The 24,397-nt window shown below is 44.7% G+C and overlaps 1 protein-coding gene across 1 annotated transcript in view; it reads left to right on the top strand.

The window, feature by feature from the left end:
• LOC140187244 (uncharacterized) overlaps positions 1–24,397 on the top strand; it is a 191,070-nt gene that overhangs the window by 108,552 nt on the left and 58,121 nt on the right. Inside the window, exons 9-12 of the mRNA XM_072242361.1 lie at positions 15–147; positions 8,016–8,212; positions 9,644–9,689; positions 20,355–20,420. Of these exons, the coding sequence (XP_072098462.1) occupies positions 15–147; positions 8,016–8,212; positions 9,644–9,689; positions 20,355–20,420 (442 nt within the window). The remainder of the gene's footprint in view (positions 1–14; positions 148–8,015; positions 8,213–9,643; positions 9,690–20,354; positions 20,421–24,397) is intronic.

Genomic DNA, 24,397 nt, shown 5'->3' with positions numbered 1-24,397 from the left:
GCATTGCCTTTCAGGTACACTGATGGTCGTATTTTTGTAACGGAGGTTGTTCCAGGAAGTCAAGCTGAAGCTGATGAATGTGTTCAGGCAGGAGACATCATCGACGGAATCAATGGCATTTCTTTGAGAAATGCTAAAGGAGGAGAGGTATGTACGTCTTGCTCATTGCCAAAGAACAACATCAGGCATACATTGTGTCATTGTTGTAGCTGCCGTTGATCCAAGTTAGAGCCCAGGCCCACATTGATAGCTCATTCAGTCAGTTCCTTCACACACAGGATACCTTGCCTATTATCTTTCTTTTCACCCGTGGGATGTGGCTGTCAGTGGCAATACCAGGATTTATTGTTGATCTTCAAATATCATAAAGCTGGCAGTGGCTACACCTTGATTCTTTGCAATCTTTGTGAAGAAACTGCTATCAGCTAAGGTAGTGAAAGGGTTCCTAGTACCAACGTATGAATTGTGACACATATCCAAACATATTCTTTGAAGTGCTGTAGATTAAGGAAAACAGGATATTATAGATATCCAGAAAGCATTTGATAAGATGGCATCTTAAAGGTTATTGCAGAACAATAAAAGAACATGCTGTAGGATCTAACTTACTGGCATGATTAGAAAATTGGTTAGCTAGCTACCAGGGAATAAAGTAGACATAATAATAACAACAAGTGCATTCAGTGGTGTAGTGTAGTGATCAGTACTGGGCCAAGTGGTAGAGGTCATTAGTTTAGGAGGTATAGTCAAAGAAACAGTGCTTATGTAACTTGTCCAACTAAGGTTCTGGTCAGTGATACTGTGGGATGTTGGACGTAATGCTTTTGAAGGAAGGAGTTGGCTAGATTCTTCTTTTAGAGCCGTATCTCGGGTAATGATGAGTTTGAGTACAGAGAGGAAATTAAGAACCTGGTGGCATGGTGCGAAGACAATAACCTATCCCTCAACGTCAGCAAGATGAGGGAATTGGTTGTTGACTTCAGAAGGAGTAGCGGACCGTACGACCTGATTTACGTCGGTGGTGCGCAAGTGGAACAGGTCAAAAGCTTTAAGTTCTTCGGCGTCAATATCACAAATGACCTGACTTGGTCCAACCAAGCAGAGTTCACTGCCAAGAAGGCCCACCAGCGCCTTTTCTTCCTGAGAAAACTAAAGAAATTTGGCCTGTCCCCTAAAACCCTCACTAATTTTTATAGATACACCGTAGAAAACATTCTTCTAGGGTGCATCACAACCTGGTATGGAAGTTGTCCTGTCTGAGACCGAAAGAAGCTGCAGAAGATCATGAACATCACACAAACCAATCTTCCATCCGTGGATTCACTTTACACCGCACGCTGTCAGAGCAGTGCTGCCAGGATAATCAAGGACACGACCCACCCAGCCAACACACTTTTCGTCCCTGTTCCCTCTGGGAGAAGGCTCAGGAGCTTGAAGACTCATACAGCCAGATTTGGGAACAGCTTCTTTCCAACTGTGATAAGACTGCTGAATGGATCCTGACCTGGATCTGGGCCGTACCCTCCAAATATCTGGACCTGCCTCTCGGTTTTTTTGCACTACCTTATTTTCCATTTTACTATTTTCTATTTATGATTTATAATGTAAATTTTTAATATTTACTAATTTTTAATATTTTAAATATTTAATATTTGTAATCCAAGGAGTGGGAAGCGCAGAATCAAATATCGCTGTGATGACTGTACGTTCTAGTACTAATTGTTTGGTTCAGTAAAGTATAAAGTATAAGTAAAGTCTTGCCTGGCACCAATGACTATACAGGTTAGGGAGAGGAGTAGATGGATCACTTGGCCCTTTTGAGCCAGTTATACCATTTACTAAGATCACAGCTGATCTGTCTGTAATCCTAACAATGTTTGTCTGCTCCCAATAACATTGGTAAAACAACTGTCAACCAGGCCTTGCTGCACGTGAGCACAGAATGTTTTGTTATCTGAGAAATTCCAAATAGAACTGAGCAATGTTATCATCATCAGCGAACTTGTCATTTCCAAATTTATGATGACGGTAGGTCACGCTAAATTAGCTGAAAATTGGAGGATTACTTTGGGGTATTCCCATCAAGTCTTCCAGCTGCAATACTTTCAGTAAACTGGATGAACTCAGCAGGTCGGGCAGCATCAGTTAGAAACAATGAGTCGATGTTTCGGGCTGGAACCCTTCGTCAGGACTGAAGAATGAAAGATGGGGAAGGATTTGAAGAATGCTTGTAGCTTCAGTTGAAAGACCAGTAATGTGAAAGACAAAGGGGTGGGGGAGGGGAAGCATTGATGTCATAGCCCTGAAAACAATGGGTGGTAGAAGAAGGAGGCGGAACTATGAGGGAGCTGGGGGAGGGGGTAGAGTGAAATAAGGATAGAGGAAGGGAGGGGGAGGGAATTACCGGAAGTTGGAGAATTCTATGTTCATACCAAGGGGCTGGAGACTACCTAGACGGTATATTAGGTGTTGCTCCTCCAACCTGAGTTTAGCCTCATCATGGCAGTAGAGGAGGCCATGTATGGACATATCTGAATGGAAATGGGAAGCAGAGTTGAAGTGGGTGGCTATCCTCCGCAACTTCCACCACCTTCAACAGGACCCCACCACTAAGCACACCTTTCCCTCTCCACCCCTCTCCGCTTTCTGCAGGGATCGGTCCCTCCGCGACTCCCTTATCCGCACATCCATCCCCACTGATCTCCAACTAGGCACTTATCCCTGTAAGCGTAAGTGCTACACCTGTCCCTACACCTCATCTCTTGCAACCATTCAGGGCCCCAAACGGTCCTTCCAGGTGAGACAACACTTCACTTGTGAGTCTGTTGGGGTCATCTATTGCATCCGGTGCTCCCAGTGCCGCCTCCTGTACATCGGTGAAACCCGATGCAGATTGGGGGACCACTTTGCCGAGCACCTCCACTCTGTCCGCCACAACAGTCAGGATCTCCTGGTAGCCACCCACTTCAACTCTGCTTCCCATTCCCATTCAGATATGTCCATACATGGCCTCCTCTACTGCCATGATGAGGCTAAACTCAGGTTGGAGGAGCAACACCTCATATACCGTCTAGGTAGTCTCCAGCCCCTTGGTATGAACATAGAATTCTCCAACTTCCGGTAATTCCCTCTCCCTCCCTTCCTCTATCCCTATTTCACTCTCCCCCCTCCCCCAGCCCCCTCATGGTTCTGCCTCCATCTTCTACTACCCATTGTTTTCAGGGCTATGACATCAATGCTTCCCCTCCCCCACCCCTTTGTCTTCCAAATTATCGGTCTTTCAACTGAAGCTACAAGCATTCTTCAAATCCTTCCCCATCTTTTATTCTTCAGTCCTGACGAAGGGTTCCAGCCCGAAACGTCGACTCATCGTTTCTAACTGTTGCTGCCTGACATGCTGAGTTCATCCAGTTTACTGAAAGTGTTGCTTTGATCACAGCATCTGCAGATTATTTTGTGTTCTACCAGCTGCCTACTTTTATTTTCACTCATTAGGTTATATCTAGTACATCGGTCCATCTCTCTCTAATGCTAGGATAACCTCATCATTTTGTTCAGTGTCTGATGTGAAATATTTGTTGTGTTCTCTCATTCAGAGCACATTGTTTACCGAGAGTCCTTTTACTAATGTGCAATATTGTGTAACCATCTTAATGGGAATTAATCCACAAGCCCATATGCCCGTGAGGACTTAGATTTCACTGTTGCAAATCATCTTTCCCCTCAATCTAGTATTTTGCAATTTATTATCCACTTTATTAAGTTGCTTTTAAATAATCACATTTAACATCGTCATGCTAAGTCTAGGCTTACTTGAGTTTGGTGAACGGTAATTGAGGCAGTAAAGGAGGCCCCAGACGAATATTCTTGCAGGCAGGTTTGTTAAAGCTGTTGGGGAGGGTTTAAACTAATTTGGCAGGGAGATGGGAACTGAAGTGAAAGGCCTCAGGATAGGATGGATGGTAAATAAAGCAAAGATAGTGTACGGTCAGACTGTCAGGAAGGGGAGGCAGATGAAAGGACAAAATTGCAGCCGGCAAGGTGAGTATCAGTGCATTAGAGATGCAGAATCCAAAAGGGTAGCAAATACAGTACTTAGTGTTATATCTCAATGTTCACAGTATTAGAAATAAGGTGGGAGATCTTGTTGCAGTTTTACAGATGGTCAGGGATGATGTTGTGGCCATCAATGAATCGTGGCTGAAGGATGGTTGTAGTTGGGAGCTGAATGTCCAAGGTTACATGTTATATCAGAGGGATAGGAAGGTAGGCAGAGGGGGAGGTGTGGCTCTACTGGGAAAGAATGGCATCAAATCATTAGAAAGATTTGACATAGGATTGGAAGATGTTGAATCCTTATGGTTTGAGTGAAGAAACTGCAAGGGGTAAAAGGACCTTGATGGCAATTATATACAGGCCTCCCAACAGTAGCTGGGATGTGAACTGCAGATTACAATGGGAAATAGAAAAAGCATTTCGAAAGGGTGATGTTATGATAGTCATGGGTGATTTTAACATGCAGGTAGGTTGGGAAAATCAGGTTGGTAATGGATCTTAAGAGATGCTGGGAGGGGTGACAGTAGAGCAGCAATGGTGAGAGTTTCTGGGAAAAATGATGAATGTGCAGGATAAATGTATTCCAAAAATGAAATACTCAAGTGGAAAAATAGTACAACCGTGGCTGACAAGGGAAGTCAAAGCTAATGTAAAAGCAAAAGAAGGGGCATATAACCAAGCAAAAATTAGTGGGAAGACAGAGGATTGGGAAACATTTAAAAGCCTACAGAAAGCAACTAAAAGAATCATTAGAAGGGAAAAGATGAAATATTAAAGCAAGCTAGCAAACAATGTCAAGGAGGCAAGAAAAAGCTTTTACAGGTATATAAAAAATAAAAGAGAAATGAGTGTGGATATAGGACCGCTAGAAAATGAGGCCGGAGTAATAATAAAGGCTGACAAGGAGACGGCAGATGAACTAATTGAGTATTTTGCGTCTGTCTTCACTTGGAAGGCACTAGCAGTATGTCTGATGTTGAAGGGTGTGAGGGAAGGGAAGTGAGTGCAGTTACTGTTACAAGGGAGAAGGTGCTCAAAAAGCTGAAAGACCTAAAAGATATAAGCCACCAGGACCAGATGAACTACACCCTAAGCTTCTGAAAGAGTTAGCGGTAGGGATTGTAGGGCATTAGAAATGATCTTCCAACAATTATTGGACTCTGACATGGTTCCGGAGAACTGGAAAATTGCAAATATCACTCCACTCTTTAAGTAAGAAGGGAGGCAGCAGAAAGGAAACTATAGACCAGTTAACCTGATCTCAGTGGTTGGGAAGATGTTGGTATCAATTGTTAAGGATGAGGTTATGGAGTACTTGGTGACACAGGGCAAGACAGGACAAATTCAGCACGTGTTTCTTAAGGGACAATCTTGCCTGCTGAACCTATTGGAATTCTTTGAAGAGATTACAGGTAGTATAGATAAAGGTGAGGTTGTATATCTGGACTTTCAGAAGGCCTTTGACAGGGTGCCACACATGAGGCTGCTTACCAAGTTAAGAGCCCATGGTATTACAGGAAAGTTACTAACATGCATTGGAGCATTGGCTGATTGGTAGGAGGCAGCGAGTGAGAATAAAAGGATCCTTTTGTTGGTTACCAGTGACTAGTGGTGTTCTGCAGGGATCAGTGTTGGGACAACTTCTTTTTATGCTGTATATCAATAACTTAGATGATTTAATAGATGGCTTTGTTGACAAGTTGGCAGATACTTATACTTACACCTTATACTTTATACTTTATTGTCACCAAACAATTGATACTAGAATGTACAATCATCACAGCGATATTTGATTCTGCGCTTCCCACTCCCTGGATTACAAATATTAAATATTAAAAATATTTTAAAATAGTAAATATTAAAAATGTAAATTATAAATGATAAATAGAAAATAAAAAATGGAAAGTAAGGTAATGCAAAAAAAAACCGAAAGGCAGGTCTGGATGTTTGGAGAGTACGGCCCAGATCCGGGTCAGGATCCGTTCAGCAGTCTTATCACAGTTGGAAAGAAGCTGTTCCCAAATCTGGCCATATGAGTCTTCAAGCTCCTGAGCCTTCTCCCAGAGGGAAGAGGGATGAAAAGTGTGTTGGCTGGGTGGGTCGTGTCCTTGATTATCCTGGCAGCACTGCTCCGACAGCATGCGATGTAAAGTGAGTCCACGGATGGAAGATTGGTTTGTGTGATGTGCTGGGCTGTATTCACGATCTTCTGCAGCTTCTTTCGGTCTTGGACAGGACAACCTCCATACCAGGTTGTGATGCACCCTAGAAAAATGCTTTCTATGGTGTATCTATAAAAATTAGTAAGGGTTTTAGGGGACAGGCCAAATTTCTTTAGTTTTCTCAGGAAGTAAAGGTGCTGTTGGGCCTTCTTGGCAGTGAACTCTGTTTGGTTGGACCAAGTCAGGTCATTTGTGATATTGACCCCAAGGAACTTAAAGCTTTTGACCTGTTCCAGTTGCGCACCACCGATGTAAATTGGGTCGTGCGGTCTGCTGCTCCTTCTGAAGTCAACAACCAATTCCTTTGTTCTTGCTGACGTTGAGGGATAGGTTATTGTCTTTGCACCATGCCACCATTTCCTCTCTGTGCTCAAACTCATCGTTACCCGAGGTACAAAGATTGGTGGAAGAGTAGGTAGTGTTGAGGAAACAGGACTTAGAAAGATTAGGAGAACAGGCAAGACAGTGGCAAATGAAATACAATGTTGGAAAATGCATGGTCATGCACTTTGGTAGTAGAAATAAATGTGCAGACTATTTTCTAAATGGAGAGAAAATTGAAAAATCTGAGGTGCAGAGGGACTTGGGAGTCCTTATGCAGAATACCCTAACGGTTAACTTGCAGGTAGAGTCAGTATTGAGGAAGGCAAATGCAATGTTAACACTAATTTCAAGAGGTCTAGAATGCAAGAACAGGGATGTGATGCTGAAGCTTTATAAGGCTCTGGTGAGGCCTCAGCTTGAGTATTGTGAACAGTTTTGGGCTCCTCATCTAACAAAAGTTATGCTGGCATTGGAGAGGGTTTAGAGGAAGTTCACAAGGATGATCCTGGGCATGAAAGGGTTATCATATGAGGAATGTTTGCTGGGTCTAGGTCTTTACTCACTGGAATTTAGAAGGATGAGGTAGATCTCATTGAAACCTTTCAAATGGTGAAAGCCTAGACAGAGTAGATGTGGAAAGGATGTTTCCCATGGTGGGGGAGTGTAGGACAAGAGGGCACAGCCTCAGGATAGAGGGGTGTTCATTTAAAACAGAGATACGGAAGAATTTCTTTAGCCAGAGTGTATTGAATGTGTGGAATTTTACCACAGGCAGCTGTGGAAGCTTGGTCATTGTGTGTATTTAAGGTGGAGATTGATAGGTTCTTGATTGGCCACGGCATCAAAGGCTATGGGAAGAAGGCTGGGAAGTGGGGCTGAGCCGGGGAAAGAAAAGAATCAGCCATGATTGAGTGGCGGAGCGGACTCCATGGGCCAAATGTCTTACGGTTTCCAAGAAGGATGAGAGAAGAAATCCAAGAGGAACTTGGAAGGGAGAGCAAATATAAAGGGATACAGTAACTTGCAACAAGAAGTACAAACCATTGATAAAAGAAACGTGAGTTTTATTCCCACTGTAGAAGATGGGTATTCAAGTTAAACTAATTAACTAAATCAGGAGTTAGAAAGCAAAACTAGTCTCAGTAAACAAGTATAATCAAAATGTCCAGATAGATATTAACGTGCCCATCTTATTCACTAGTGCCCCTGAGGGAGGGAATCTGCTTCCCTTAACCAAACAGGCCTATATGTGGCCCCAGAGTTACCAATCTGATTGATTCTTAGTTATCTCCTCCTTGGGGATGTCATAAATGGCAGTGCCTATTGTGATGTCTGCATCTTATGAGCAAATAGATTTTTTTTCAAAGCCCTGTTGTTTTTGACCATGATGTTTTCCATTTGTTGTTACTTCAGGCTCAAACGGTTTTACAGAGACTTCGAGGGCAGCCGTTAAGTTTCCACATAATTCACTGGAAATGGCACGATGGGTCAGTATACAGACCCTTGCTGCCTCATCTCCAACTGATGCACAAAGAGATCCCCAACTTTCAGCTTCAGTATGATAACAAGCCAGACAAGGAGATGTCAGAAGACAGTCTGCAAGATGACAGGTGAGAAACTAGCCAACTGTAAGCTCACTCTCATAGATTATCTTGACTGTTGCCATGTCTTAAACCTCCGGGGCTAAAGATAACAATGGACTTGGTTGGTTTTCTCCATCACCGATCTGGCTTAATCATGGAAAGAAAACGGATTCCCTTCCCTAATACAGGTCTTCGACATGAAATGTGCCCTTTCAGCCCAGTGAGCTTGCACCACACAGTTCCACCCCTGTAAGTGACCTACAGGTCAGTACGTCTTTGGAACCTGGGAGGAAGCCCGTGTGGTGTCGGAGCAAATGTACAAACTCCTTGGAGACAGCTGCAGAACTGAGCCCGGGTCACTGGCACGGTAACGGCGCTATGCCACCATGCCGCCTGATGTCTTTTCACACATGTTGCTCCAGCCACTGAATTCTTCCAGCAGATTGTTGATCCAGATTCCTGATTCGGCAGTCTCTTGCCTTCATTCCCTTCTCTGTTCACCCGAATTCTCTCACTGTTCTGAAGAGGTTACAGAGAGTGCCAAACATAGCAGCTAACTGCCATCTCCAAACTTCTTAAACTATCCAGCCTTTCTTCATATTCAACTTGTGTTAGATATGAGGAGCCTGTGTCTCCACTGAAAAGGCTAAGATCTCACTAGCTCAGCTGCTTCCTACTAACTATACTGTCCACTTGTACAGTATGGGCAAGCTTGGGTAACCAAGGATTGGGCTTGGATGGGGAGGTATTAGAAGATATAACTGAACACTCCTCCAGCCACGAGGTCAACATTGCACGCCCTCCATAGCTTATGACATTGTTCTATTCCTGAGAACACTTTATTACTAGTGTTACCAGTCAGAAATGAGGCTGCAAACTGAGTTCCCACATGGTAGAAGATGTCTATATAATAACATAAGAAATAGGAGCAGGAGTAGGCCATCCGGCCCATCGAGCCTGCCCCGCCATTCAATAAGATCATGGCTGATCTGTCTGTAAACTCAGCTCCATCTACCTGCCTTTTCTCCATAATCCTTAATTCCCCTACTATGTAAAAATCTATCTAACTGTTTCTTAAATATATTTAGTGAAGAAGCCTCAGCTGCTTCCCTGGCAGAGAATTCCAGATTCACCACTCTCTGGAGAAAAACGGTTTCTCCTCATCTCCATCCTAAATCTTCTCCCCCGAATCTTGAGGCAATATCCCCCACAGCAGCTCGAAATATTCATACATGCTGGTCTCCCAAACACTCATTCATATGTAAACTGGGTCTTTATCAGCTGGGAAGCACTGGTAATTAGTAAGAGGCTGCGTCCTGTGTTTGCCGATCTAAGTTTATTCTGTCATGGAATGATGGGCCTTGAGGGAGGGAGGTGGTTTAAACAGACCTGTACTTTGTGTGGCTTAATTTTGAGATTGCATGGACACACTGCTGAGGATCTTTTTTTCTGCTGCAGGTTGCTGTATTCGCTGCGATTCTTGGGTCAGGTGGACATTGGAATGGTAAAAACAGTTGGTCTGTGCTCTACACTGATGTGCTTCTAATCACGGGGTGAAATGAGTGGCTTTAAGTCTGCACCTGGAGCTTTTCTTGTTCTACAAGTGTGAAAGGCTTGAAATTAACATTTTAATGAACGAGATTTAAGGGCCAACAAATTCCACGTCTCTCAACCATTCTGTGCACCACACTACTGCAGAAAAATCTGCACCACTAAATGTGATCAGGTGCTTTTTGCTGTCGGTACATCTCCCAGTTTAGAATGTTGGTGCACGATGTGTAAATGGTACACAGCAGGTCGATCACTGATCTTCCACAGTGACCTTGAATTAATTCAGCGGGGCTTTGGAATATGACCATTTTACCAGATCAACGAACAGGTGGAGTTGGGCTTAACCAAAGAATTGAAAACAATAAGAAAGAACACAGGGTGGGTAAAGGGACAGGGTTGTAGAAGGCACTTGATTAGATACCAGATAAAAGATTACTAACAAGGTAAGGTTAAATGTTGATGATAATATATTCAGTTGATCAAGAGTTGATCATTTGATCGAGATACGTGGGCCATGGTTAAGATTGGCAGTCAGTGTTGACATCGGGTCCACTGACTTTTCAAATGGAACTCTCCAGCACAATCATTTCTGGCTGCAAGTGACATTGGATGCACATCAGCTGTGGCAGGGCCTGCAGGCCATTACTTAACTATAAAACGAAACCCAACAACATGATGGGCAATGATGCCTCAGTACCAAACGAGCTCAAGCCATTTTATGCTCGCTTTGAAAGGGAGAATAAAACTACAGCTGTGGGGGTCCCTGCTGCACCCAGTGTTTCTGTGATCCCTGACTTTCAGGAGGGTGAACCCTTGCAAGGTGGCAGGCCCTGAGGAAGTGCTTGGTAAGGCTCTGAAAGCTTGTGCCAACCAACTGGCGGAGGTATCTAAAGACATTTTCGATTTCTCACTACTACAACTGGAAGTCAAAAGGGCAACAGTTATACCAGTGCCCAAGAATAGAAGTATGAGCTGCCTGAATGACTATCGGCCAGTAGCACTCCCGTCTACGGTGATGAAATGCTTTGAGAGATTGGTCATGGCTAGAATCAACTCCTGCCTCACCAAGGATCTGTCTCACTGAAATTTGCTTATCACCACAATAGGCCCAAGCCAGACACAATCTCAGTGGCTCTTCACACAGCCTTGGGTCACCTGGACAATACAAATACCTACGCCAGGATGCTGTTCATTGACTATAGCTCCACATTTAGCACCAGCATTCCTACAGTCCTGATCGAAAAGTTACAGAACTTGGGCCTCTGTACCTCCTCTGCAACTGAATCCTTGACATCCTAACTGGAAGAACACAATCTGTGCGGATTAGTGATAATATCTCCTCCTCGCTGACAATCAACACTGATCACCTCAGGGGTATGTGCTTGGCCCACTGCTCAACTCTCTCTATACCCATGACTGTGTGGCTAGGCATAGCTCAAATGCCATCCATAAATTTGCTGATGACACTGCCATTGTTGGCAGAATCTCAGACGGTGGTGAGAGGGCGTACAAGAGTGAGATATACCAGCTAATTGAGTGGTGTCACAGCAACAATCTTGCACTCAATGTCAGTAAGACGAGAGAACGCAATCTTCATAGAGATCTGAAGAGGAGAGAATGAGCAGTTTCAAGTTCCTGGGCCTCTGTATCTCTGAAGATCTAACCTGGTCCCAACATATTGACGCAGTTATAAAGAAGGCAAGACAGCAGCTATATTTCGTTAGGAGTTTGAGGAGATTTGGTTGGTCACCTAAAACACTCAGACTCCTGCAGATGTACCATGAAGAGTGCTCTGACTGGCTGCATCACCTGGTACTGGGGGAGGGGGGGCTACTGCACAGAATCTAAGTAAACCGCAGAGAGTTATAAAGTTAGTCAGTGCCATCATGGGCATTATCCTCCATAGTATCCAAAACATCTCAAGGAGCGGTGTCTCAGAAAGGCAGCATCCATCATTAAGGACCTCCAGCACCCAGGGCATGCCCTTTTCTCACTGTTACCATCAGAAAGGAGGTACAGGAGCCTGAAGGCTCACACTCAGCGTTTCGGGAACAGCTTCTTCCCCTCTGCCGTCCAATTCCTGAATGGTCATTGAACCTATGAGCACTACCTTGATACCTCATTAAAAATTTCTGTTTTTGCGTTACTTATCTCAATTTACTTAATATACATATATATACTTCTGTCATTCAGTTTTTTCCTATATTATCTGTATTGCATTGTACTGCTGCTACAAAGTTAACAAATTTCACAACGTGTGCCGGTGATGTTAAACCGAATTCTGATTCTGATCTCTCCCTCCCCTCTGCTGCATCACACCAAACCCAGTTAGATTGTCTCTGGACAGCCCAGTCGGACCGAGATGAGCCACTACCTCCCCCCTTATCCTCACCCCAATCCCTTCACACTCACACCCCATCCTCCACTCAACCTAAAACAGTGAAGGTTCAGTCCCCTTCTCACACTCAACACAACTGAGCATCAAACTGCTACCTCCTCACCCACACTCAACATAAAACAGCAAAGGATCAGTCCCTTCCCACACTCAACACAACTGAGCATCAAACTGCTACCTCCTCACCCACACTCAACATAAAACAGCAAAGGATCAGTCCCTTCCCACACTCAACACAACTGAGCATCAAACCCCTACCTCCTCACCCACACTCAACATAAAACAGCAAAGGATCAGTCCCCTTCCCACACTCAACACAACTGAGCATCAAACCCCTACCTCCTCATCCACACTAAACCTAAAACAAAGGATCAGTCCCTTTCCACACTCAACACAACTGAGCATCAAACTGCTGCCTCCTCACCCACACTCAACCTAAAACAGCGAAGGATCAGTCCCCTTCCCACACTCAACACAACTGAGCATCAAACTGCTACCTCCTCACCCACACTCAACCTAAAACAGCGAAAGATCAGTCCCCTTCCCACACTCAACACAACTGAGCATCAAACCCCTACCTCCTCACCCAGCTGAGGTTGCTCCCCTTCTGCCACACACTCAACTCCACAGCTAACAGACACCTCCACCTCCCCATTCACATTATTTTTACAGCCAAATCTGATCCTTCTGTAGCTGAGCCTCACCTCAGTGTTTCCTCACAATCTTCTGATAAAGGAGCACTCATCAGAAACTTACAAGTGTAGAAAGCTGCTGTCATAAGACAATTAAATGGGCCCCAAATACAATAAGATGGACCCTTGACCTCACAACCTATCACAGTATGGCCTTGTACCATATTGTCTACCTGCACTACACTTCATTCTGCACTCTGGTTCCCTTCTCTTCTCACCTCCCATCAACCCCCTTTGGGGCCCCTCCTACCTCCCTTTCTTCCTGTTCGACCAAACATTTCCCTCTTAGTAGATGGAAGTGCACAGTCATGCACTTTGGTAGAAAGAATAAAGGCCTAGAGTATTTTCCAAATGGGGAGAAAATTCAAAAATTAGAGATGCAAATGGACTTGAGTTGTTGTGCAGGATTCCCTGAAGGCTAACTTGCAGGTTGAGTCGGTGGTAAGGAAGGCAAATGCAATGTTAGCATTCATTTCGAAAGGTGTAGAATATAAGAGCATCTCCTTAGTGCTAAAGGCTTGGATGGGGTTGAATTTATTAGGTATGCCCTGGATTGATTCCTGACTCCATATGTAGTGGAGAGGCCATATTGGATCTGGTGCTGGGCAATGAAGCAGGTCAGGTATCAGAGCTCTCGGTGGGAGAGCAGTTCGGAGACGGTGACCACAACTCCCTGACCTTTACTATAGCCTTGGACAGGGATAAGAACAGAGAGTATCAGGAAATATTTAATTGTGGAAGGGGGAATTATAACGATATTAGATAGTATCTGGGGAGCATAAACTGGGAACAGATGTACTCAGGGAAATACACAATAGAAATGTGGAGGTTGTTTAGGGAGCACTTGCTGAGTGTTTTGGATAGGTTTTGTCCCATTGAGGAAGGGAAAGGATGGTAGGGTGAAGGAACTATGGTTGACAAGAGATGTGGCACATCTAGTCAGGAAGAAAGAAGCTTGCGTATTTAGGAAGCGAGGATCAGATATGGCTCTAGCGAGTTACAAAGTAGCTGAAGAATGGACTTCCTCCAGCACTTTTTTTAGATTATGAAGGCACGCAGTCCTCTTTTATTGTCATTTAGTAATGCATGCATTAAAAAATGATATATTATTTCCTCCGGTGTGATATCACAAAACACAGGACAGACCAAGACTGAAAAAACTGACAAAACCACATAATTATAACATGTAGTTACAAACATTGCAACAATACCATAACTTGGTGAAGAACTCCACGAACACAGTAAAGTTCAAAGTTTCTCAAATGTCCCACATCTCACGTAGACGGGAGAAGGAAGAAAAACTCTCCCTGCCATGCCGACCACAATCCGACTCTGAGTCATCCGAAAACTTAGAGCTCTGATCAGCTCTCCGACACCAAGTACTGAGCGCCATCTCTGTCCGAACGATTCGACCTCCTTCTCGGTCGCCAAAAGCAGGGACGGCCGGGGATTTTGAGGCTTTCCCTCCAAAAGATTCCCGACCACACAGTAACGACAGCAGCGAACGGGCCTTTCAGAAGTTTCTCCAGATGTTCCTCAGTGCTTTCACGTCCATTCTCCATCAAATCAGAATTGTCCACAGCCCCTATGCGAGTATTGTTCAAGTTTTCCAACATCTTCAGAATCTTTTGTGCTCATGATTCTGTATTCTTGTATTATCTCATTGCATTACTGTAATGAAATTATCTGTATGGCATGCAAAGTTTTCACTGTACCTCAGTACATTTGACAATGTTCTCAGAAAATGCCCTGGAAGTGGCAATACAGGTAGACAGAGTGGTAAAGAAGATGCTTCGTTGGTCAGAGCATTGAGTAGAGCAACTTTGGAAAGACCGCACATGGAGTATGCGTTTCTTGTTGCCATACTATATAGATGGGGTGACTAAGCTAGTGAGAGTCCAGGGAAGATTTACAAGGATGTGAATGAGCTGAGTCCTGCCAAAGGGTTTTGGCCCAAAAGTTGACTGTGTTCTTTTCCTAGATGCTGCCTGGCTTGCTGAGTTCCTCCAGCACTTTGTGTGTGTCACAAGGATGTAGCTGGGAATGAAGGAATTGAGTTGTACAGAATATCTGGTTAGGTTGGGACTGTTTTCTCTGGAATGAAGGGTGATCTTATAGAGGTTTATAAGATCATGAGGGGCAGGGATAAGGAAGATGGGCACAGACTTTTTCTATGGCGGGGAGTCTAAAACTAGAGAGCGTAGGTTAACGTTGAGAAGAAAGGTTTAAAGGGGAGCTCAGAGAAACATTTTTCAGGAGGGTGGATATATGGAGAGAACTGCTTGAGGTGGATGCAGTTGTGTTTGAAAGACATTTGGACAGGTTCATGGATAGGGAAGGTTTAGAAGGATCTCAGAATCAGGTTTGTTATTACTGACACGTGACGTGAAATTGGTTGCTTTGCAGCAGCAGTACAATACAAAGACATTAAAAATTATAAATAACGATACATAGTGCCAAAAAAATAGTGAATTAGTGTTCGTGGGCACATGAACTATTGAGAAATCTGATGGCAGAGGGGTAGAAGCTGTCTTTAAATTGTTGAGTGTAAGCCTTCAAGTTTTTGTACCTCCTCTTTGTGTTAGTAATGAGAAGGGGCCTGTACCTCCTCCCTGTGGTAGTAATGAGAAGGGGGCCTGTACCTCCTCCCTGTGGTAGTAATGAGAAGGGGGCCTGTACCTCCTCCCTGTGGTAGTAATGAGAGGGGGGGCCTGTACCTCCTCCCTGTGGTAGTAATGAGAAGGGGGCCTGTACCTCCTCCCTGTGGTAGTAATGAGAGGGGGGGCCTGTACCTCCTCCCTGTGGTAGTAATGAAAAGGGGCCTGTACCTCCTCCCTGTGGTAATAATGAGAAGGGGCCTGTACCTCCTCCCTGTGGTAGTAATGAGAAGGGGGCCTGTACCTCCTCCCTGTGGTAGTAATGAGAGGGGGGGCCTGTACCTCCTCCCTGTGGTAGTAATGAGAGGGGGGCCTGTACCTCCTCCCTGTGGTAGTAATGAGAAGGGGCCTGTACCTCCTCCCTGTGGTAGTAATGAGAGGGGGGGGCCTGTACCTCCTCCCTGTGGTAGTAATGAGAAGGGGCCTGTACCTCCTCCCTGTGGTAGTAATGAGAGGGGGGGCCTGTACCTCCTCCCTGTGGTAGTAATGAGAGGGGGGGCCTGTACCTCCTCCCTGTGGTAGTAATGAGAAGGGGCCTGTACCTCCTCCCTGTAGTAGTAATGAGAAGGGACCTGTAGTGGATGGCGAAGGTCCTCAGTGTTGTATGCAGTTGCAGTCTTCTTGAGGCAGAAATGGGCCAAATGCAGCTAACTTGGATTAGCTCAGGTAGCTACTGTAGTCAGCATGAATGAGCAGGGCTGAAGGGCCTTTTTCTGCACTATAAAACCCTGAGAGTTGTGAATCTCTTCCCTGGATGGTTATGGAGGCCTAGATATTTGGGAGCATTGAAAGAGAAACCAGAGAAATTGTTGGAAAGAAGAGAGTACTGAGGGTTGTGGGGAACTAGCACAGAAGAGAAGGACCAGATTGTGTGATGGTGCAGGCCTGAGGAACACAGCTACTCTTGGGTTTGGATGATTCTATGTTCATTCCTCTTACCCCAATCTGCTCCCCAACCCACTTCAAACACAATCTCCACAAATGTGGGACATCACAAGAGAAATGAATTTAGTCAGCCAACGCCAATTCAACTACCGGTTTAGGATGGTGCGACTGAAGACAAGTGACAACTTACAGTCTGTTCCCAAAGCAAAAAATATAACAAATGCTTCATTAAGTAATACTTTTTCTGCAAGAAAACAAGGTAAACAACTACCGCGAACAATGAAGAGGCAAGGCTGACTCCAGGAGGAGGTTTACGAGTTCAATGCAAAGTCAGAGCGAGGTCTAGGCATATTTGAGGAGAAGTGGGGTCAGAGCCAGGTTGAAACATGTTCAAGATGGAGTCGGGGTGTGTGAAGCAGAGATAAGTTGGAATGGAGGAGCTTTGGAGCCTGGCCACCTAAACCGAGAGCAAGGTCTGATAGATAGATAGATAGATAGATATACTTTATTGATCCCGAGGGAAATTGGGTTTCGTTACAGCCGCACCAACCAAGAATAGAGCATAAATATAGCAATACAAAAACCACAAACAATCAAACCACAAAGTGCAAACTATGCCAGATGGAGAATAAGTCCAGGACCAGTCTATTGGCTCAGGGTGTCTGACCCTCCATGGGAGGAGCTGCAAGTTCGATGGCCACAGGCAGGAACTACCTCCCGTGCAGCCCAGTGTTGTATCTCGGTGGAATGTGGCCGAAGTCCAACAGTAAAAAGTTCACTATCCAGTCTACAAACACATTCCTCGATCGTAATATGACTCAGATTGCACCATCTGTTGTTAACCAGATCAGTAAGCACCCAACTCCTTTATGCTTACCGATCTCAGTGCACTTCCGGTCAGCCGGAACGGTCTGGAAGCTGTCCATGGAGAAGTTTTGATCGGGTATGTCCTCGTGCAGCCCCGTTCCAGTGAAACACATAACACGGCCCTCCCGAAATGTTCTCTGACGCCTGGCTAGCGCCATGAACTCGTCCATTTTATTACCCACTGAACTCCTCTTCTCCATAAGTCTCTGTTGTCTCGACCCGGTCCTCTTTCCCCGACTTTGTGATCCCCCTCTGCATCCTCTGTGTGTTTTCCTCCAGATTTCAGCAGGGGTGTCCGCCGCTCTGCTCGCTAAACCGGCCGGGATTAGCTCAATCAGCTGGTTCCTGGAATACACAATGCGACCATGCTTCTGTCCCACTAATGAGACGTGTCGGAATGTAACTATTTCCAGCGCTAAAAACCCAAATAAAACTCTCTCTACCAGCATGTTAGAGAGGGGGCAGCTTCGACGTGTTACCAAGGAAAAAAAATACAAAAAATAACATAAGTGAAAAAGTAAGAATACTGATCGGAACGGCTGTACCAGGCTGCATGCACGACCGGCGCGTGCACACTTGCTATCTAAGATTGATCTAAGTGCGGGGCCTAGTTGGAAAGGTCAGGCACAGGCCAGAATGTGGTGGCGGGGTCCAGGATCAGAGTGTAGCGATGCGACAGGGTCTGGATCTTAGAGTGAGGAACAGCACAATGTTTGGATGGTTTATACGCCAGGCCAGATGGATTGAAAAGGCAGGGTGTCGGAACTGCAGGCAAGGGTCAGGCTGCTTCTGTTTGCTCCGGCTGCTCTGGGCTTTGTGTCTGTGAACTCAATTTCATTCTGAATACTTTTTGCATTTTATTGTTTGCATGATTTGTGACTTTCTTTCTCTCCCTGTGCATTGGGTGTCTTTTATTTTAATGGGCTCTTTTGGGTTTCTTTGTTTTGTGGCTGCCTGTAAGGAGACGAATCTCCAGGTTGTAAAATGTATATGTAAGGGGTTTCTTCTTTTATGTTATTGCTAAGGCTTATAAAATGGCTTCTTTGTTATGTTAAAAATAAAATGGCTTCCCTGTGATGTTAACTGTTGAGACAGTGATTCTCTCTCTAGCAGCTTGTTTGGGTTATAATTACTGATAACGAGAATTGTATTCATTTGCTAACCAATTGGGATAGATGTTATTCTTTCTTGTGTGGCTGTAAGCTATTGTTTTCGCGGGCTTTGGGGAGAAGGCGCGATGGGACAGAGAGAGGAGACGTGATGCTGTAAGCTGGGCGACGGAGCAGACCCCGAGCGGGAGATTGAGGCCTAGGGTCTTCAGTGAGGAGAGGAGACGTGGACAGACTCGAGGAGAGCATTTGGTCGATCACCAAGGGTGGTCCCATTCGTGGGTCAGCGGAGTTTGGAGGACATCGACTGGAGGAAGGGGGGCCCAGTTCCGTAAGAGCTCCAACGATGTGTGCACAAACTGATTAATAATGATGGCGCCTTTTTCTTTTTTTTAAAAACAGTTAAACAGTTCTTATTTTGTTCCTTTACTATCTACATAGTCAAAGTAAGAGTTATAAAGTGTAATCATTTAATCACATATGGTGTACTCTCTGTTATTTGGCGTGGTGGGGTACATCACACAACATCCACACAAACTCGATTACAGAGTTTGTCAGGGCCGAAGGCTGCTCCCCCTAGACAGAAGCGAGCTGAGCGAGCCTGAGGCTTACCAGGGGACTACAATGATACTGGACGAGCCCCCACATTGTAGCCCCCAGTAAGCCTGGAGGAGGAGACGATGGCGGTGCGACGCAGTGTGCACGGTTCTCCGGTGATGTATGTCTGTTATCTGTCAAGTAGGGTGCCGTGCACAATTCTGATTTGATGGAGGCAGACATGACAGCATGGAGGAACATCTGGTGAAACTTCTGAAATGCCTGTTTCGCTACCGCTGCTACTGTGTGATCCGAAATCTCCGGAGGGCAAGGCCCCGAATCCTCGGCTTTACTTGTTACTCGGCGGCCGGGGCGGGGTTGAAGCGCTCGCCAGAGATGGTGCTCGGTGTCGGACGGCTGGTCGGAGGCTCGAAGTTTTCGGACGGACTCAAAGTCGGACTGTAGTCGGGTGCTTCCAGGGTGCTGCATCGGCAAGTTTGCGGCGCTGGAAGCTCGTGACAGGGAGAGTTTCTCCCTTCTACCACCTGCATGAGATGTTGGGGCTATTGGGACTTTGAGACTTTTTTTTTACCGTGCCCATGGTCTGCTCTTATCAAATTACAGTATTGCCTTGCACTGTTGTAACTATATGTTATAATCATGTGGTTTTGTCAGTTTTAGTCTTGGTCTGTCTTGTGTTTCTGTGATATCATAACGGAGGAACATTGTATCATTTTTTAATGCATGCATTTCAAAGTGACATTAAATGAGGACTGAGTGTCCTCATAATCTAATCTAATGTCCTCCAAACTCCGCCGACCCACGAATAGGACCACCCTCGGTGATCAACCAAACGCTCTACTCGAGTCTGTCCGTGTCTCCTCTCCTCACCGAAGACCCTGGGTTTCGGACTCCGGCTCGGGGTCCGTTCCGTCGCCCAGCTAACAGCATCACGTCTCCTCTCTCTGTCCCATCGCGCCTTCTCCCCAAAGCCCGCGAAAACAATAACTTACAGAAACACAAGAAAGAATAACATCTATCCCAATTGGTTAGCAAATGAATACAATTCTCATTATCAGTAATTATAGCCCAAACAAGCTGCTAGAGAGAGAACCACTGTCTCAACAGTTAACATCACAGAGAAGCCATTTTGTTTTTAACATAACAAAGAAGCCATTTTATGGCTGTCCTGTGGTATAACAGCACAGAACACCATTAAACACTTAGCATTAATCAATTTGCTAAAATGAAACGCACAGGAAATTAAGCCTAAATGGCTCCAATACAGCCAATCTTTAAACTCTCAGGGCTTAACATGTTGTACTTTAAATGCTGGTTATGTTATTTGTGTAAATACTTGAATTAAGGCTACTACTGCATAATTTAGAGTACTGAGGTCAACAATATCAGTTTAAACTCTCTTATTACTGTTCACCCGAAGTATTCAAAAATAATTAAGACCTTTTTTTCTTGCAGTATGGTGGAAAGGAAGTACTAGATGAAGGCATTGAGAAGGTCATGGAGCAAAACTTACTACCACAGGTGAGATTACCAGAAGTCAGTACATAGAGTAATAGCACAAATTCCCTCCGTCAGACCACTCGAAACTTTACAGTAAGTATCTCTGGCATTGAAAATAAGACGGACAGGTGCATAGGGAACACCATGAGCTCCAGTTTTCCCTTAGGGCTGTTCACAGGGCTGATCAGGACACATTTCAGCTCGTTTCTGCATGACTGGACTATAGTCCTGCAGTCCCCACACATAACAGCTGTGCAGAGAAGGGAGGGAGTGAGTGGGGAGAGCGTGGGGAGGTGTTTAACCTTCGGGGTGAAGTAGCTTCGGAGGCTGCTTTGGATGGGTTGGGATGCTGAAGATGAACTAACTCTTGATGCTGGAATGAGCCAAAAGGCTAAAGATGGTGTACGTGTGAGCTGATATAGAGGGCATAGATGGAATGGATGTAGGCCCGTGTTCGTAAAGACTGGAACCTATGGTAAACCTCAGGAACAATGGATTTTTGGGTAGGTTTATAAGGGAAAAGACTGCTGGGTTGTCATATGGATTGTGTGTGTAACTTCAGTGTCATTGGGTTGTCTGTGTGGATTGTGTGTGTAACTTCAGTGTCGTTGGTTGTCTGTGTGGATTGTGTGTGTAAATTCAGTGTTGGGTTATCTGTGTGTGTGTAACTTCAGTGTCGGGCTGTCGTATGGATTGTGTGTGTAACTTCAGTGTCGTTGGGTTCTCTGTGGATTGTGTGTGTAACTTCAATGTCATTGGGTTGTTGACTCGATTGAGTGTGTAACTTCAGTGTCGTTGCGTTATCTGTGTGTGTGTGTAACTTCAGTGTCGTTGGGTTGTCTGTATGGATTGTGTGTGTAACTTCAGTGTCGTTGGGTTGTCGTATGGATTGTGTGTGTAACTTCAGTGTCAATGCGTTGTCTGTGTGGATTGTGTGTGTAAATTCAGTGTCGTTGGGGTTGTCGTATGGATTGTGTATGTAACTACAGTGTCGATGGGTTCTGTGTGTGTGTGTAACCAGTGTCGGGTTGTCTGTGTGGATTGTGTGTGTAACTTCAGTGTTGAGTTGTCGTATAGATTGCGTGTGTAACTTCAGTATCGTTGGGTGATCTGCGTGTGTGTGTAACTTCAGTGTTGTTGGGTTGTCTATGTGGATTGTGTGTGTAACTTCAGTGTGGATGGGTTGTCTGGATTGTGGGTTTAACTTCAGTGTCGATGGGTTGTGTGTGTAACTTCAGTGTCGTTGGGTTGTCTGTATGGATTATGTGTATAACTTCAGTGTCGTTGGGTTGTCGTATGGACTGTGTGTGTGTAACTTCAGTATCGTTGTGTTATCTGTTTGGATTGTGTGTGTAACTTCAGTGTCGGATTGTCTGTGTGTGTGTGTGTCATTGGGTTGTCGTCTCAATTGTGTGTGTGTGTAACTTCAGTGTCATTGGGTTGTCTGTATGGATTGTGTGTGTAATTTCAGTGTCATTGGGTTGTTGAATGGATTGTGTGTGTAACTTCGGTATTGGGTTATCTGTATGGGTTGTGTGTGTAACTTCAGTGTTGGGTTATCTGTGTGTGTGAGTATGTGTGTAACATCAGTGTCGATGGACTGTCTGTGTGTGTGTAACTTCAGTATCATTGGGTTGTCTGTGTGGATTGTCTGTGTATCTTCATGTCGTTGGGTTGTCGTATGGATTGTGTGTGTAACTTCAGTGTCGATGGGTTGTCGTATGGAATGTGTGTGTAACTTCAGTGTCGTTGGGTTTTCGTGTGGAGTGTGTGTGTAACTTCAGTGTTGGGTTGTTGTCTCAATTATGTGTATGTGTGTGTGTGTGTAACTTCAGTGTCATTGGGTTGTCTGTATGGATTGTGTGTGTAACTTCAGTGTCGATCGGTTGTCTGTGTGGATTGTGTGTGTAACTTCAGTGTCGTTGGGTTGTCGTATGGATTGTGTGTGTAACTTCAGTAACGGGTTATCTGTATGGGTTGTGTGTGTAACTTCAGTGTCGATATGTTGTCTGTGTGGATTGTCTGTGTAACTTCAGTGTCGATGGGTTGTCTGTGTGGATTGTGTGTGTAACTTCAGTGTCGTTGGGTTGCCTGTGTGGATTGTGTGTAATTTCAGTGTCGGTGGGTTGTCTGTGTGGATTGTCTGTGTAACTTCAGTGTTGATGGGTTGTCTGGATTTTGTATGTATAACTTCAGTGTTGATGTGTTGTCTGTATGGATTGTGTGTGTGTAACTTCAGTATTGTTGGGTTATCTGTTTGGATTGTGTGTGTAACTTCAGTGTTGTTGGGTTATCTGTTTGTGTGTGTGTAACTTCAGTGTCGATGGATTGTCTCTGTGTCTGTGTGTGTAACTTCAGTGTTGTTGGGTTGTCGTCTCAATTGTGTGTGTGTGTGTGTAATTTCAGTGTCATTGGGTTGTCTGTATGGATTGTGTGTGTAACTTCAGTGTCGTTGGGTTGTCGTATGGATTGTGTGTGTAGCTTCAGTGTCGGGTTATCTGTATGGGTTGTGTGTGTAACTTCAGTGTTGGGTTATCTGTGTGTGTGAGTATGTGTGTAACATCAGTGTCGATGGACTGTCTGTGTATGTGCGTAACTTCAGTGTCGTTGGGTTGTCTGTGTGGATTGTGTGTGTAACTTCAGTGTCGTTGGGTTGTCGTATGGATTGTGTGTGTAACTTCAGTATCGGGTTATCTGTATGGGTTGTGTGTGTAACTTCAGTGTCGATATGTTGTCTGTGTGGATTGTCTGTGTAACTTCAGTGTCGATGGGTTGTCTGTGTGGATTGTGTGTGTAACTTCAGTGTCGTTGGGTTGCCTGTGTGGATTGTGTGTAATTTCAGTGTCGGTGGGTTGTCTGTGTGGATTGTCTGTGTAACTTCAGTGTCGATGGGTTGTCTGTGTGGATTGTGTGTGTAACTTCAGTGTCGTTGGGTTGCCTGTGTGGATTGTGTGTAATTTCAGTGTCGGTGGGTTGTCTGTGTGGATTGTCTGTGTAACTTCAGTGTTGATGGGTTGTCTGGATTTTGTATGTGTAACTTCAGTGTTGATGTGTTGGTATGGATTATGTGTGTGTAACTTCAGTATTGTTGGGTTATCTGTTTGGATTGTGTGTGTAACTTCAGTATTGTTGGGTTATCTGTTTGTGTGTGTGTAACTTCAGTGTCGATGGATTGTCTCTGTGTCTGTGTGTGTGTAACTTCAGTTTCGTTGGGTTGTCGTCTCAATTGTGTGTGTGTGTGTGTAACTTCAGTGTCATTGGGTTGTCTGTATGGATTGTGTGTGTAACTTCAGTGTCGTTGGGTTGTCGTATGGATTGTGTGTGTAACTTCAGTATCGGGTTATCTGTATGGGTTGTGTGTGTAACTTCAGTGTTGGGTTATCTGTGTGTGTGAGTATGTGTGTAACATCAGTGTCGATGGACTGTGTGTATGTGCGTAACTTCAGTGTCGTTGGGTTGTCTGCGTGGATTATCTGTGTATCTTCATGTCGTTGGGTGGTCATATGGATTGTGTGTGTAACTTCACTGTCGTTGGGTGGTCATATGGATTATGTGTGTAGCTTCACTGTCGTTGGGTTGTCATATAAATTGTGTGTGTGTGTAACTTCACTGTTGGGTTGTCATATGGATTCTGTGTCTAACTTCTGTGTCGTTGGGTTGTCGTATGGAATGTGTTTAACTTCAGTGTCGTTGGGTTGTTGTCTCGATTATGTGTGTGTGTGTAACTTCAGTGTCATTGGGTTGTCTGTATGGATTGTGTGTGTAACTTCAGTGTCGATCGGTTGTCTGTGTGGATTGTGTGTGTAACTTCAGTGTCGATGGGTTGTCTGTATGGGTTGTGTGTGTAACTTCAGTGTCGTTGGGTTGTCGTATGGATTGTGTGTGTAACTTCACTGTCGGGTTGTCGTATGCATTGTGTGTGTAACTTCATTGTCGTTGGGTTGTCGTATGGATTGTGTCTGTAACTTCTTTGTCGATGGGTTGTCTGTGTGGATTGT

This window comes from Mobula birostris, chromosome 24, assembly GCF_030028105.1.
Source record: "Mobula birostris isolate sMobBir1 chromosome 24, sMobBir1.hap1, whole genome shotgun sequence".
In the NCBI taxonomy this organism is placed as follows: Eukaryota; Metazoa; Chordata; class Chondrichthyes; order Myliobatiformes; family Myliobatidae; genus Mobula; species Mobula birostris.
Note: the sequence above shows the minus strand (reverse complement) of the source record. Positions and strands in the feature narration are given on the sequence as shown.